Source organism: Ooceraea biroi, chromosome 1 (assembly GCF_003672135.1).
Source record: "Ooceraea biroi isolate clonal line C1 chromosome 1, Obir_v5.4, whole genome shotgun sequence".
In the NCBI taxonomy this organism is placed as follows: Eukaryota; Metazoa; Arthropoda; class Insecta; order Hymenoptera; family Formicidae; genus Ooceraea; species Ooceraea biroi.
The window spans coordinates 10,956,027-10,972,234 of NC_039506.1; the positions used below are offsets into that span (position 1 = coordinate 10,956,027).

Below are 16,208 nucleotides of genomic sequence, written 5' to 3' on the forward strand. Positions count from 1 at the left end.
AATATTTTGTTTTATATTGTAGTATAAGAGAATGTGAATATTATATTCTTAAAACAATGTTCACGAAATATATGATTATTAGTTCTTGGTTTGGCCGTTGGTACCTGGTGGCGCTGAGATCTTGGATCGCACAATGGCTGCCCATTAGCAGTCCATAGGTATAGAGTCAAAGGATGTAATGAAATAGTTCTATCTTCGAAAATGGGCGTAAAGCTGGAGACACAATGCGAGGCGATAGCGATAGGAACAGGGAATAACCAATCGCGTTACACGATTTGAGTACGGATGACCAAATCGAGCAACGCGGCGGCTTGGGCGCTCTCAGGCTCCTTTCTGATATTATCAATAATATAATGTAACTTATTACCCAGGCAGCACACAATATTTATGAAATATTTATAAAATATTTATAAGATTTATTTAAATATTTTATAAATATTTATCAAAATATTTCATAAATCTCTTTGTAGTCTTAGATTAAACAGATCATAAATATTTATCATAAATATCTTAAAAATGTTTATCATAAATTAACTGCGGTCAATTGTTGTCAAATTTTGTCGCATGCAAGATTTCCGATTATAATTGTTCGTAACATCGTTTGCCTGTTAAGTATTCAACCACAAAATAAACTGTTCGTCGAGAAACGAGAACGCTCTTGGACCATTCGGACCCTCCATTACTCTTCACAAATCGCCCAGTCAGCAATAACGGCAACGCCGGTTAATCGTAAGGTTTTTTCTCTAATTCAAAATTGTGTTTGCTCTATTATATTATATACCATTATACAATTATTTTACTGACTTACTGTGTTTATTGAAAACAATGGCTGCGTTCAGCAGAAAAAGCAGATCGGTAAGCGCTTAGTGATTCTTTATTATGATTGGTTTCTGCACTTGGATCCAGCGAAGATCTAAAGGCAAGAACCAATTGTATTAAAGAATCACTGAGCGCTTACCAATCTGCTTTTTCCGCTGAACGCAGCCAATGTTATATAGGAAAAACAATAACTATACAGTATAAATATAAATTATAGTAAAAGCGTAATAACATATAACAGATACAATATAATAATAATAATGATATTAATACTAAACATAATTGAAAAATAAATAGAAAAATGTATTAAAATATAAATTTAATGTACACAAGTAAACACATTGAATAATTCATATTAAATAAATTCGTTAAACACTATCTAATTATAAGCAAATGCCTCAACATTTTTATAATACAATTGCATAAACACATTGCTTTATCTCTCCCTGACATATTTAAGCAATTAGTTTGTCTATTAAATTTATAACTCTCTCTTTTTGGTACTTGATTTGACGGATGCGTCTTTCGACAACGCTATTAAGATTTTCATCTATTTCTGAGTCTTTAAAATAATCATTCTTGATTTTGCTTATCTAAAACAAATTTCATGTTCTAAATAAAAATTTTTATGTAAAGAAATAGTTACAAGTAACGAACTACCACAATATCAACAAATTTTGTACACCAGTTTGTGCCAAAATCCAGTCATAACTAACATTTTTAATACAAGTACGATAACAAGACATTACTTTTTATACTGTGCGTATTCGTATCTGCAATAATAAATAAAGCTACTAAGTACCAAACAATAAAACATACGAAAACACTAGAAAAAATTGAATTATAAAAATTACCTCATAAATTTCATCTTTAGAAAATGAACGATTTATAATAATACATAATAGTTTGACTTTGTCGGAATCTGAAACACTGCAAACGACTGAATTAATAGATTCGAAGTTATATTATACTGGTAAAGAAACTTACAATACTTTTGAAAGAGCAATTTATAAAAATAATTTTATTACTTGTGCGTGTCAAAATATAGTGTCGCACGGATGCCTATAAGTCTTACTGCATAAACATCAAACATGAAATAAGGAAAAAGATTGGAACTGCTGTCTTTCTTGCCAAGATAAAAATTAAACAAAATGTATATAGCAGCATCGGATTTTGCAGCACACGAAATATAATTAAAGTTTTTAGGTTTATTTGTGTATAACAATTCCACCAATTTCTACAAAAGACTCGCATTCGCTATCATCGCACCTTTACAATACGCCCATTCTCTCCATTCCGGCGAAAATCTATAACATGCAGAAAATGAATAAAATTACGATAACAAAGTTTTTATTATGATGATACAATTAATTATTAACAGATTTCGTAAAATTTAAAAATTTCCCGACAACATGCTGACGAAGAAACGATAATATATGCAACAAATAACATATAGTAACAACATCTACATCTATAAGTAACAAAAAATCATTCTGACAAGATGAAATTGCAAGAACCAAAAGAAACAATACAAATATTTTAAAGCAAATTAAGAGCGAAGACTAAGGAATATATTACGTTTGGTCTGTCCTCACAATGTTATATATATTGTACTATTCATAACTTTCATATTCGCATGTACATATATATGCAGAAACAAAGTATAATACAACTACAATTAATAATACTAACCTGTAGAAAATTTTGCACAAACCATAATATAATCATTATACATATACGATTTAACAAACAGTTAATGCTTTTTTCAAAAACTTCCGCATTTGCGACTATTAATTGTCTCGAATTTCATGTATTATACAAGAGAAATACCACCACAGAAAGAATGTAATTGCAGGAATTACTTGTGCTGCATTATGTAGGAATCTTGTAGGTATTCCTTCAATCTAGCATTCGCAATTTCTTGACACTCTGTATTACCAAAAATACATGCCCATCTTACAGCCTCTTGGCCAACCACTTAGTAAGATCGTCTTCCTGGGACTTTTCTTTGTATATGTTTTCGAGCAAACCTTTCAAAATCAACCGCATATCTTCCTATAAAAGTTGTTAAAAATGATATGACCATCATATAAATGTTTTGTTCTTTATAAAAGTAAATATGGAAAGTTATTAATCCTTTATTATTTCAATAAACAATATATAACTCCAAACTTTTTTGCATTTGTTCAGTTGAATTGGTAGTATATTCCATATACAGCATACAGGCTATACATGTATGACACAAATATCTTCCTACATCATTTATAATTTTACGACATGTTTTAATCTATGTATGTAACACGTATAAAACAGGTACGTATTAACGTTACACATTTTCTGCACTGTTAGTTTTACTTACGGTTTTTGCACATTGTAATTGATATTAATGCATATATTTCGATATTCTCTTGATATTAATTATTCATGTAATATCCAAACACTATAATATATGATATTTTATACACTATATGCAAGTAACGTATACCATGCTTCTTAACAACTTTTTATAAATTTATGATTATCTCACCTTTAAAGTTTTGCTCTCTTCAAATGGTAAGAAATGCGATGTCTCTAAAAATTTGAAACATTGGATACCATGCTACTTAATCCCTCTCTTCGCGCAAATAGTTTATGAGACGTAAAAACCTGTCATATGTAACTTCTCCTCTCTTCAAGAAATAATATGTATCATCAATGAGTTGAGCGCGATTAAGAACATGAATATCAATATATTTCAAAAACCTTAAATAGTATGTAATTGCATTTAAGCTCTTGTTATCGTACTTTACACGATAGTATCCTATTGCACAATAAATAATATTAAATAATACCATCAATGCGATTCACAATTACGATAAAAAATAAATATGCATGTTGCAATTAATGTACACCATTTGTGTGAATATTGAAAACATATAAAACTGTAGATAAAATATAAAATAAACTGAATATCAATTTAACACACACTATACTCACCTGTTTGTTGTAAATTTAGTATGATCCATCCATTCTTATTAGTAAGTGAGATAGATATATTATACTTTGTGCTATCCTTTGGAGGTATCCAGTGATGAGGAGTCGTATTATCGAAGTCTAACTGTTCCCATGTAGTGAAAGTGATAGGTATCCATTGAAGTGCTTTTTGCTGATAGTGTTCATTGATGCATTCATCTTGAGATATTTCCAGCGTAAGTTCAGTTCGACGAACATTTACAATAGGATAATTATTTTCTCTTACCCAGTTCTCCATTATATCTTTCATGGTAGGATTACCTAGTTCTGGATTATCTAAGTTAACTTGCATCATATTCCATAAATCATCGGGCGTAGGAGACTTACGAAAGCTAAATGTATAAAATTTATAGGTTTTGTTATAATAGGAACTATAATAAATTATATATAAAGTACATATATAATTTATACTACATACATATAATAGCATTACATAGTAAGGAAAGATATAGTGTAATATATTAAATATAAAGAGTAAAGCTAATGTAATTATAATAAACCTTAATAATTATAATAACCCTTAATTTGCATGAAATTCTATATTTGATTTTAATGTAGCTTACATTGTTCGTAATCAAATAATATAATAAGAGATCACAGGCACACTAAAATTATACTGTTGTGTTTATTACGTTATTATTGTGCTACTGTATTACAGAATATTACTTACTAAGTGTTCGTGTAATTCTTGATAATATCTTGAAACTCCTTGCCCATAATATGTTGTATCATGAGCAATATGACAGGTGCTGTAAAAATGTAAGTGTATATGTACATAAAAGACAAATAGGTATTTATACAATGTGAATCTATATATTTAACCATGTTAAATGTAAAATATCTGAGACGAAATACATTCAAGATACATTTTCATACAGTGTTTTATATATTACTACTTCATAGATAATACAAGAATACTAATCTTTTTTATGTAACATATCCTTTATAAATAATGCGTTTTACATATCCCATTCGATTTGTGCTCATATTTTGCATAACAAAACAGTTACATTATAAGGCATATAAATAATAGATACATAACAAAATTTGAGTACAAATAACTTTTCGTTTTCTCTATGTTAATTGGAAGTAAACAATTACAGAGTGTCACTTGTTTATTTTTATTCTGATTTACCTTTGATATAAATTGGGAAAGAGAAAAGTGATTTAATTTCTGATGGTGTTCGGACTTCATACGAAAGAGGTTTCATAGTGAAATCTGTATCGAGATGAAGACAGTCTTGCTGAACTTGAACCACGAACAAATCCACAAATTTCCATTTCAGAAAAATCTATAAAGGAAAAGTTTCGTTAACTGAATGAACCGAATGTTACTAAAGCTTGCGTTAATAATATGAATAAACCTCATCCAGAATTTCCACATGAAGAAGAGCGGCAAACCCTTCATTCAACCATAAGTGAGACCACCACGATGGTGTGATTGCACTATCTATCACCTGATGTACCATTCCATGTGCTACTGTGTGTGCTAGCTCTCTTTCCTGAGCACTGCTATCTGTTTCTTCATTATAAGTGACAAGCGATTCTCTGTAACATAATATTTAAAAGACAGCTATATACATACATATATGTAAAGATATAAAACGTTTAATATAATGATTAAATTTTACGTTGATAAACTATTAGCAAAAAATAATTTTGTATCGCTATATAAAGAATAGTATGCTATACTTATAAAGAATGAGCCTCCATTTTGCCATGACATCCACTGGCATAGTCGGAATTGCAAGTTGCTCTATACACGTGACAGTTTTAGAAATTTTGCGGTACCAGTCAGAATGTAGAATATACTCACTCATAACACCTGAGGGTTTAATAAACTTTTCCACCTTAGATCTACTCCATATCGGACAAAACAGATTTGTGTTCAAAAGTTCCATTGTAGGATGATACACAACCTTGTGATATTCAAGATCTAAATCAGTTAGTGTAAACATCACTTGATAAGTTGATATTGGGTATGAAATGTTAAAATTTGTCCACATCCAGTTTTGTTTATTATCATCTAGTGTATATCTTTCAGTTGACAAGGTTGCCCATATCTGATAGTTTACTTTACGTTATGATGGAAATGAATTTGAAATGTTGTTTTAAATTCCGGCTCGTCCCAACACGGAAACCATTTTCGAGCTTCAATAGATTGAATATTTGTTGCCAACACTTTATACCTGTTTTAAGGACAATCCTCATATAATACGAATTGTCAAAATATTGTTTTGAATAGTATCAATTATCAAGTTGAGCAAGCATATAGTGCTTTATTTATAGGACACCGTTTAGCTTATTATTACGTGTTATTCTAGATAGTAATTTGAAAGGAGTGTCTAATATTTAACATATTAATGTTATCGCGTATTATCCCATTAGACGGTCGCTCAAAATTATTTGTCTCCCTATAATATATAATACATAATAATTATTATTGTATATTAATGTGTATTTTATATTAATGAATATTAAGATATTATATTTTATAGTAACAAACGGATATCCGATTAAATTGTATAAAAGACAAAGAAAATGATCGAACACATCCATCATTTAATCGGAAAACAAAAATAACAATCGGAAAACTATTTAATCGATGTATTCGATGAAAATTGATCTCAGTGTAGGAGTACTCATTAAATGTTAACTCACTGTTTCAGTCGTGGATTATGCTGAAATAAACATTTTAAAAAACCTAGTTCCTCCTCCTCTTCATCAAGATGAGTATATATCTCGTAGGGTATAAACAGAGTGTAAGTTCCAGGAAATAGCTGGTGTTCGAAATAGAGGTCTAGAATGTTCTCGTGACTGTAGTACGTACTATTAATGCGTTCATACGCCTTACCATTCTGCATAATCAATTTTATTTTGTCTTTCTCAAGTTTGATTGTGTCGTGACTGTGTAAACTTATATTTGATGTTGAACTTTGAATTTAAATAACAATTTTGCATTCGGCTTCAAAATAGAGCATCCTTTGAGAAAACATTATTTTGATATATAGTGTTGTGGCACTACATCGTTTGGTAAACGATAACCAAGTTTTCTTGTTTTATTTTCGATTCGATGTTCCGCTTGTATAGATGTTATCACAGTAGTGAATATAATACCACTTAAAACTACTTGAAGGAATAGGATGTCGAGTCTCCTTTTAAATATTGTCTGTAAGAACATTTGGTTATCAGGAAAACTTAAATGATTATAAAATATCATGTACATCGTCTTACAAACACATTTTCCTTCTGTAATTTTGCTTTTTCAGTAATAAACCATCCAGGTATTATTTTACGAGATTTTAAAAAGATTTTGGATTTTGTATATCACATCTGATAACGAAGCAAATTTAAAGAACATATAATAACATGTCAAGTCATAACAAATAAATGGAATTTAGTTTTTATATCAACAAATTGTGCTCTTATACGTGCTTCTGTGCTATGGTATCTCTACCATTACGTACACCATTGCTTGCTCTTTATACATATACTTTATCTTTAAATGGAAATAAATATATCAACTGTTTCTAATGACTTACCTGCATTTTGAAGCGTAGCGATTTTAATGTATAAAGGAAGATCTATATACTTATTTGTTATTACCGCTAAAACAGTTCTTTACACTGAAAACATGTCACTGCGCTATCATCGTGGTGAAATCATTGACATAGGAATATATGGACGGAGCCTTTTACGAGGGGAAGCTGAGATTAGCGGTAAGGGGAGAGCACTGGCACTTCGTGTAACTTCGGCTGTTCGGGTATGTTCGGTTCCGCTAGTGATATATATATATGTACGATGAGTTATTGTGTTGTGTCGGAATGTAGCAATCGCATTAATGCAAAAAGGAAAAATTGGCAATAACGTATGAAAGAAAATAATGGTCCGAAAATTTCTTTTCATCTGTAAGTAAAACATACAATTGTAGGTTATACACATGCCGGTAAAACGTTTCAGATATTGTTATGTGTTTATTATTATTTAAATTTATTATTATTGTGTTAAGAAAGAATTTTGGCTTGTTTATTATTATATTCATATGAACAATTGTTTGATAACAGTTTTTCATTTATAGTTTTTATTAATTCATATATTAATATTAAATATATGAATTATAATAACAACTATAAATGAAAAACTGTTATCGAACAATTATTCATATGAATATAACAATAAACACATAACAATATCTGAAACGTTTTACCGGCATTGTGTATAACTTACAATTGTATGTATTTTACTTACAGTGAAAAGAAATTTTCGGATCATTTTCTTTCATAAGTTGTTGCCAATTTTTCCTTTTTGCATTAATGCGATTGCTACATTCCGACACAACACAATAACTCATCGTACATGTAATTTCAGTATCATAACTTTACAAAACTTTATCAAGTATCATTCGGGCGATGTCGAGAACAGCCGAACTCGCCCGATTTGCCAGCAGCCTCTCCTTACCGCAAATCTCATAACCCTCCTTGCCTAAGTTCGTAGCATAGGCTCCGTCCATATATTCCTATGTCAATGGGTGAAATATATATCTTATCACGACCAAGGAATAACGAATATCCGAAATGATACAAGAAATATGAAGAATATATAAACACGTTTTAAGGCCACACATATATGATTCTATCAGTACCTAAATGTAAACAGATTTGAGGAAACAATTGAGAAGGTCGTGCTAACTCGTAACGGATATTCGTATACACTTGACCGGAATTGAAAGTAATTTTAAGGAACTGTTATATGCAATCGTTTGTATTTCGTTTGAAGAGTAATGAAGTGTGATTAAAAAGGTTTGTGAGTCCTTCAGTTAATTGTAATTAATTAATTATTTTTGTTTAATGTATTTAGCGGGAATAACTTCAAACAATATTTTTGTATGGAATCGTTTGTAGAGTAATGAAGTGTGAGTAAAAAGGTTTGTGAGTCCCTCAGTTAATTGTAATTAAATGTTTATTACTCGGTAGTTAGCCGGAATCATGGTGGAAGAATACCAGATGTGTACAATAATAATATAACCTCGAATTTAAATTGCCACGACAAGATGGCGGTATCTGGCTTCAATCTCTCATTGGCTGTTACAAAAAGATGATTCCGGCTAGCTACCGAGTAATAAACATTTACAATTAACTGAGGGACTCACAAACCTTTTTAATCACACTTCATTACTCTTCAAACGAAATACAAACGATTGCATATAACAGTTCCTTAAAATTACGTTCAATTCCGGTCAAGTGTATACGAACTGCATCTGTTTATGCGCTTATGCAAATTTGTACGTGTGGATATACCTTTACTACGATGTCGAGTCAAAACGAAATCACCCGATGTGCCTGTAGTCCCTCTCCACCCCCTAATCACAAGATTCTTCTGCAACAGTAGCAGTCATGGCAATCACGTTCCCTCTGTGGTCCATGTAGTTCATCATCCATGATACTTATGACATCGACTTGTCACATCGCACGAAATAACCTCTTATCATCGACGAACATCGCTGATGAGAACCCGATTTAAGCACGAGGTTATCATTGAAGCATGCGCATAATCTCGATGCGCGCGGTATACACGTGAGTCGTACGAGGACTGAGGACTCGCGGAGAGCCGCACGTACATACATACCTGTTATCTGCCATTTGGAGGCTATCGTGTAGTGCGTGTAGTAGTCAACGGTGAGGAATGTGCAAATTGTGACAATTATTCTCGGTGCCTTCGGATAATTATGTCTAATTATACCATTTTCGTGTGATTATGCTGTATAAATACGCGGACGCACATCGACAATATGTACATACTATTACGTACAATGTTAACGCTCGCGCATTTCTTTCACATTCTGTACACCGCGATCCTCTACATTGGTACTGCGGTGCTCCGTAAGTGCACGGATATTTGGTACACCATCACCGCGAGTACAACGAAGGAGCTCGATGTGCTCGTTGCCACATTCGCGAAAACCAAGAAGATCCCCAAGCACCTGGTGATCGTGCTTGGACTGTGCGACGACTTGGTTCTGGATTGTGTGCGTATAATTGGATGGTGCATTACACTTGATATACCTTACATCAGCTTCTTTGACCGTAATGGTAAAAAACGATTTGGTATCACTATATCTATATGTGAAAAATCCGCCAAAAATATCAAACGAAACAAATCATCAGTGTGTCACCTGTGTGTGTGTGTGTGTGTGTGTGTGTGTGTGTATGTGCTGCTTGTATCGAAGTTCCACTGTATGTTTGTTAACATCGCTTTTCAAAGTTCTTGCCATTCAACGTAATATCTTGGAGCACTTCATCCTAGACACGTTAAAGTAGCATTACATGTTTTAAATTCTATTATCTTGTATGTTTCATGCGTATTATAAATTTTAATAACTTGGTGCTGCAATTGAAAGAGATCATAGGGAGAACATGTGATACATTTGACGATACTAATATTTTTAGAATACTTTTTTAATATAATTTTTTTATAATACAATGATCAATCTGTATAAATATATAATCAGTTAAAGACATAATTATATTACGTTATATAAAATTGTTGGAACAAAATATTTGTAATAACATATGATTTACTCGATGAATTATAAAAATTTGTTCAACAGCTTTGTCTCTTATATCTTGTTTATATATATTGTTCTTTAATTATCAGCTCTATAATTATTAATAATATCAGTTTATTAATAAATAAATAACAGTCATCATATCTCATAAGCAGTGAGTCGATTTCTTGCTAAAATGTTTTCTATTGCGTTAGTACGTTACTCCACTATTGTGATGCAATCATGGTTCCATATTTCTAGTACTCCGCAATACTATATTCCCTCTCATTTTGCTTTTATAGAATCAAAATTGCCTATGATGACTGTTTATCGGCTGCAACACTTCCATGCATGAACATAATCTATTTCGAATACATACAGGAAATAAATTTATAGACGTTTTAAAAATGCAAACAGCTTATTCTTGCAGTGCAACTTTTGCAAATGCCTTGTAATTTAATTATTGCATTATAAGTTAACATTTTAATTATTTTAACAATTAATTTTATATGAATGAATGAGTCATATCTATTTTGCATAGTAAACAGCTTATCTTTGTTGTACATTAGTCACTCATTCAAATAATCAGATAATGTTGTTAATTTTTATGATATACAATCAATTAAAGCATTAGAAGATAGCTTAAGTATGTTCTAGTAAAATGTAAAAGAAGATATATAATTTACATAAATTTTATTACTTAATTATAAGTACAAAGATGTCAATTAATTAAATGTTTGCAAATCAATTTGCAAGAAGCTAAGGAAACAGATTTCAATCCATAAATACAAGTGATTCTCAAGAAACTGCAGATTTCTTCATAATAAAAGTGATGTACAACGACGTATATAAACTGAATTTTGCAACTAATATTAGACGATATTTTCCAGGTTTCTTGCAGAAAAATGAAACCTATCTTAAAGAGGAGTTGGCAAGAAAACGGCCTGATCTAGTAGAACATATTGCTTGGCATTCACACACGAAAGCACCTAGTCAAAATGGAATAGTAACCGGTATTGTATGCTTTTCCGCAAGATCCCATTATTTTTACAATAGAACTTTATATAACGACTTTGTAATGTTAATACATGCAGTTTCTAATCGCTCGCGTAGTTTCAAACGAATAATTAGAGAGCGATACCAGAAATAATGTAAAAGGAGTAGGCCACGTCATGTTATGTAACATAGGTAAAGCGATTATAATATCTAAGCAATTTATGTCCAACAATGCATTTTTTTTTCACGTTTCCTGCGAATGTTATAACTACTGGAAACTTGCGTTTCTTCATACTGTATTTTACTATTGATCCTAATGTCGATGTCGATTATTTGAAGAAACCGTCTGACCAATTATGTTCACATGGTTTGATTGCAGGCAGCAGGTCGAAAATAAATGTATCGTTACTATCCAAAATAGACGGTAAGAGAAAAATAGTGACATTAACGCAATCATTGGCGAAAGCCGTGTCGTCGGGAAACCTTGATCCAGAAGAGATCACGGACCAACTAATCAGCGAAAAGTTACAAATAAAGGGGATGCCCGATCCCGATCTCGCTTTAATATACGGTTCCACTTGTTCCACGTATGGTCTGCTACCATGGCACACGAGAACGACAGAATTTTTGTAAGATCATAAAAGTACTCGAGTCAGTGGGTGCTCTCCAATTGTTTAACACATCTTAACACAAACGTACACGTGTCGGACTAAGCACGGATGTGTAGTGTTGCGTCGACAAAAATGACAATTGGAACACAACTTGTGCACGAAAGTGTCCACGGATATTGCGATTGGAAAGCACCCAATATTATCCAAGTTTGATTCTTTTTTGTATTCGCAAAAATTAATCGATCGATTTTTTTCTTTCAGAATGCTGCCGCTGTCCGTCAATGTTTCATTGAAAGATATTTCAGTGAAAGATTTCACGCATCTATTAGAAATATATAGCAAATGTGTACAACGGTACGGAAAATGATATGTAATTGTCTTTATTTATACGAAGAAACTGCATTTCAATAAGGAATAAATTATCGTGAAGACTGAACTTTTAATATAATTATTATATATATATATATATATATATGATTGCATTTTATGCAATTATATAAAAATAAATCATCGGAATTTGTTACGTTAATGCTATGACAAAGAGACATGACGGAGAAAATAATTATTCCGAATATACTAAAAGTTCTGCACTTTTCACCAATTTAAAATTTACCATCAATATTTTAATAAAAATTTCACCGAGATTTACGATAGAACCGGTACAAAATTAGAAAAGAGTAATCCGTTTTCACAAACGTAAAATTCGCTTCATGATAGATAAATGCAATTTTATTCGCGTAGTATACATTAATGTTACAAATTGTAATATTACAAATGTATGTTTTAAAAGACCAGAAACGTGATAGCATTGCGTGTCGTGATAATTATAACGGCGGACACTTACGAGTACTTTACATAGTTGTACGGTAAGATGTTCGAATGTAAGCTCAATAGTTTTACGAGTTCCTGATGCCCAATGCCTGCTCCAACTCCGCTCGCTTCTGCTGCACTTTCGTGTAAAAGTAACGGCACACGGCCTCTTGCGCCCACGGCTGATAATAAAATTCCGCCCTCCTCTCCTCCTCCGGATTGCCGACGACGTCCGTCATCGTCTTCAAATCCCGCGTCTGCGAAATTATCCACTTGTTAATGAACTGCTGCGGATCCTTGGCGAAACTTAGGAAAAACTCGCGATTGGTCTTCAGCTGATTAATCGTTTCGACGGTCTCGTGAATCTTGTTGTCCAGACTCTGAATCTCCTGCTGGCTCGCGGTTGACAGGAGGAAGTTGTTCATTTGCGTCTTCAGTGTATCATCGACTTCCACGTCGATGTCGTAGCACGCGGTCTGCTTAGTTTCCGTGCCTGCAACGATGTAAAATTCCACGTTAGGTGCATTCGTGATCAGTTGTAACTTACGGCATTGTTATCCGGTATTTAATAAATAATATTAAATTTAATATTTAATTTAATGCAAAATTTATATTTTTATTTATATTTCTAGAGTATTTATTTATATTGATATTCGGAGAGCTCGTTTCATTTACCTTCTACACTTATAACGTGATTTATCACGATAGGATCTGGCGGATGCAGTAATGGATTCAATCGTTGCGGTATTTCGGCGAATTTCATTCGCGGACAGCCAAATATCTGGTCCAAGTACTTGTCGCAGTTGATGAATTCTCTCTCGTGACTGTCTTGGAGCTTGTGCGTCTTTATGTATTGCCACAGCGCAGATATAATGACAGGCCGCGTTTGGGTATGCACGCCCAATAACCGCGCTAATCTCGGATCCAATTTGAACTGAGAAACACGGATTAACATCAGGATTAATTATTATCATTAATGTAGAATTTCTTATCTCAATAAATGCAAAGGATATAAATAAGTACCTGCAATGGTTGATAATCAAGGAGAAGAAGAATGGTACAACGAACATTCTTGTCTCCCGGCCGTTTAACTTGGAATCCATCAGTTTCTTGAGTGGTCAATGTACGATGCCATTCGACCAAATGATTGTCAGGTCCATACAGATCTTTGTCCAACTCGATTACTAAGCTTTTGAAGAAAGACGAAAACTTTCGTTTCACCTGGAAAAATCGCGCAATTATTAAATCATTAATTAAATCATTAAATTAAATTATTAAATCATTTGTGCAAAATTACACTAAATATTAACTAACTGAGTGATTAATATTATGATTTAGATAAATATTTCACGTCATGGTATTATTACCTTATTGGGATCATTTTTAGTGTCATCTAAAAGTCGTCCTTCGACTCTGAGCTCCCAGGATGCTACGGAACCCTCTTCCCCTTCGCCCGCCTCTTTAGCTGGGTAGAACGTGTTTGATATGAAAATGCGCAGTTTCCGTTTTTGTTTCATCGGTCGCTTCAGAGCTTCTTGAATATCGAGACGTTTTCGCATTATAGTCGCGTCCAGTTTCCGCTCAAACGCGAGCAAGTCCATGTAAGCTTGCGACTCCGGCACCAGGTCACGAACTTTCTGAGGTAGTATTTTGTCTGCCAATTTCTTCTTTTTCTTTGATGTGGAATGTGAAAAATCACTGTTCCAAAAATACCTAAATGAGTTTATTCGAAAAAACCATAGATACAGAAATTATAAATAATTTTGTAAGCATCGGGTTGCAGTGGTTATTCCTGACAAAATTTATTTAAAGTACAAATACGATATTAGATAATACTAATTAATAAATGTGTCAGATCATCATGGAAATAGCAATATTGTATGCACAAAAATAACAAAACTAGATACAAACGTGCAAATAGTATGCGAATGCAACAACAGAAGCATTAATCGTTTAAAGCATAATTTTCAATTGATGCAAAAATAGAAAACTTATACGTGGGAATAACAAAATAGAAATTAATGAAAAACATTCATTGCTAAATTGTCTCGAGGACCATTATACTTACGGTTTTTGCTGTGACATAGGAATTCTCTGATCTGCGCTTCTTTTCCCAACTGGTGGTGTAGGCATTGGACCTTGACGCATAGTTGTATAAGGTTGGTTTGGTCTCATGATCCCTCCAGGACCAGGACCTGCATTACCCATTTGTGGCGGCGGAGTGAATCCAGATCTCTGCTGCATCTATGAGAAAAAATGGACAAAATTAATAATAAATCAATTATGTATAATCATTACACAAAATTTTATTATATAAAATAAGCAATTAAACTGATTAGACTTAAAACTCATGTAAACTAGATAAAATATTTCATATACATGCTACTGATTATATTGGAATTAAAAAGTTTATTTACTGGGAAATTCGGTCCAGAGTACTGCCGTAAATTTGGTGGTACCGATGACGGTGGATATCGTTGAGGAGGTGGTCCATTGCTTCCTGCATTTGGTACAGGAAATCTCTGTGCCATTCTCTCTTGTAATCTTTAAAGAAAATTATTAGCAACTTAAATATATTTCCAGTAAGATTCACATTTTGTCTCTTTCTTTTCTTTTGTCTCTTACACACTTATGCATAAAAAGACTGATTCACAGAATTAAAATGCAGCGTTCATCATAATTGACACCCAACACGTAAGTATAACATTTATAAACCGGAAGAGCTGAAAACTCGTTACTAATAATATCCAACAATGTTTATCACTTATTTCAAACGTACTGTAACTATGAGAGATTGGAGAAAGCGATTGACTTAGTTTAAAACCGCACTAATTTACAAGTTTGTTCAAATGATAATCACAACCAGGGTTGGGTCGTTAGGATGTTGGAGCAGTTTCCTACATGTATAATACGTATAAAACGGGTATAATACGTATAAAACACAGGTATTACATAGGTATACTTCACATATTATACCTACCCAACCCTGATCACAACACAGTATACTTCACACTATCCACAGCATTACTTCGGACGATTATATCCGACGAAAGATCGTGAACGAGATACTCTCTAATGCTGCCCAATAACACATGTATGCGACACACTAATATAAGCCAGTAATACAGGCCCATGTTCAGAACGCGTTTACAAGCTTAGGATGAAACTGCCTCTAAAGGTGGCTTAAAAATCATCTGGTTGGCTGAAAAGCCACACTGAAGGCGCTTTTATCGTTGCAAGCGCGTCCCGAATATAGAATAAAGTTTTCAATTACTTACAAAATAAAAATATAAAAGATATCCTGAAATAACCTTACACCGCAACTTTCGATTTGGCGTTTCACTGCACATACACCGCTTTCTTACGTATCTGAAGTTGAATACAAATACCACTCACAGTTCTGCCAACATAACGTT

At 32.7% G+C, this 16,208-nt stretch overlaps 3 protein-coding genes across 17 annotated transcripts; 1 reads left to right on the forward strand and 2 right to left on the reverse strand.

The window, feature by feature from the left end:
* Positions 1–1,121: 1,121 nt before the first annotated feature.
* Positions 1,122–7,633, reverse strand: LOC105284775 (aminopeptidase N). 12 transcript variants are annotated; one of them, XR_003407386.1, is made up of 11 exons: positions 7,374–7,632; positions 5,524–7,000; positions 5,196–5,379; positions 4,967–5,123; positions 4,502–4,580; positions 3,796–4,163; positions 3,347–3,619; positions 2,512–3,259; positions 1,848–2,126; positions 1,674–1,749; positions 1,122–1,592 (listed from the first exon to the last, which is right to left on the reverse strand). XR_003407386.1 is itself a non-coding variant. In XM_026974668.1 (8 exons), exons 2-8 carry the CDS (start codon positions 5,835–5,837, stop codon positions 2,776–2,778), a joined length of 1,245 nt encoding a protein of 414 aa, XP_026830469.1. In that variant the 5' UTR covers positions 5,838–7,000; positions 7,374–7,632; the 3' UTR covers positions 2,154–2,775. The 12 variants fall into 12 exon arrangements, 2 of the variants coding, with proteins under 2 accessions (XP_026830469.1, XP_026830476.1); XR_003407393.1 differs by having other exon boundaries at positions 1,674–2,126; positions 2,682–2,874; positions 3,347–3,390; XR_003407385.1 differs by having other exon boundaries at positions 1,123–1,592; positions 1,674–2,126.
* Positions 7,634–9,172: 1,539 nt separating this feature from the next.
* On the forward strand, positions 9,173–12,418 carry LOC105284777 (dehydrodolichyl diphosphate synthase complex subunit NUS1). Its single transcript, XM_011348543.3, has 4 exons — positions 9,173–9,920; positions 11,266–11,388; positions 11,751–12,000; positions 12,244–12,418. Exons 1-4 carry the CDS (start codon positions 9,620–9,622, stop codon positions 12,347–12,349), a joined length of 780 nt encoding a protein of 259 aa, XP_011346845.1. The 5' UTR covers positions 9,173–9,619; the 3' UTR covers positions 12,350–12,418.
* Positions 12,244–16,188, reverse strand: LOC105284772 (brahma-associated protein of 60 kDa). 4 transcript variants are annotated; one of them, XM_011348531.3, is made up of 7 exons: positions 16,109–16,188; positions 15,210–15,336; positions 14,861–15,036; positions 14,160–14,505; positions 13,816–14,013; positions 13,468–13,726; positions 12,244–13,285 (listed from the first exon to the last, which is right to left on the reverse strand). In XM_011348531.3, the coding sequence occupies exons 2-7, from the start codon at positions 15,321–15,323 to the stop codon at positions 12,879–12,881; spliced, it is 1,500 nt and encodes a 499-aa protein (XP_011346833.1). In that variant the 5' UTR covers positions 15,324–15,336; positions 16,109–16,188; the 3' UTR covers positions 12,244–12,878. The 4 variants fall into 4 exon arrangements, with proteins under 4 accessions (XP_011346833.1, XP_011346831.1, XP_011346832.1 ...); XM_011348529.3 differs by having other exon boundaries at positions 16,071–16,173; XM_011348530.2 differs by lacking the exon at positions 16,109–16,188 and adding an exon at positions 15,773–16,064.
* Between the last annotated feature and the right edge of the window lie 20 nt (positions 16,189–16,208).

Coding starts and splice junctions, on each gene's coding strand:
- LOC105284775 (XM_026974668.1), bottom strand. CDS start 5,837: ATGTGGACAAATTTTAACATTTCATACCCAATATCAACTTATCAAGTG. Junction 3,391..3,795: donor ACTAAATTTACAACAAACAG/GTGAGTATAGTG, acceptor TCAAATTTTTAG/AGACATCGCATTTCTTACCA. Junction 2,875..3,346: donor AAGAGAGCAAAACTTTAAAG/GTGAGATAATCA, acceptor CAACTTTTATAG/GAAGATATGCGGTTGATTTT.
- LOC105284777 (XM_011348543.3), top strand. CDS start 9,620: ATGTACATACTATTACGTACAATGTTAACGCTCGCGCATTTCTTTCAC. Junction 9,921..11,265: donor CAGCTTCTTTGACCGTAATG/GTAAAAAACGAT, acceptor GATATTTTCCAG/GTTTCTTGCAGAAAAATGAA. Junction 11,389..11,750: donor TCAAAATGGAATAGTAACCG/GTATTGTATGCT, acceptor GTTTGATTGCAG/GCAGCAGGTCGAAAATAAAT.
- LOC105284772 (XM_011348531.3), bottom strand. CDS start 15,323: ATGGCACAGAGATTTCCTGTACCAAATGCAGGAAGCAATGGACCACCT. Junction 14,014..14,159: donor CTAAAAATGATCCCAATAAG/GTAATAATACCA, acceptor CGATTTTTCCAG/GTGAAACGAAAGTTTTCGTC. Junction 13,286..13,467: donor TCACGTTATAAGTGTAGAAG/GTAAATGAAACG, acceptor ACATCGTTGCAG/GCACGGAAACTAAGCAGACC.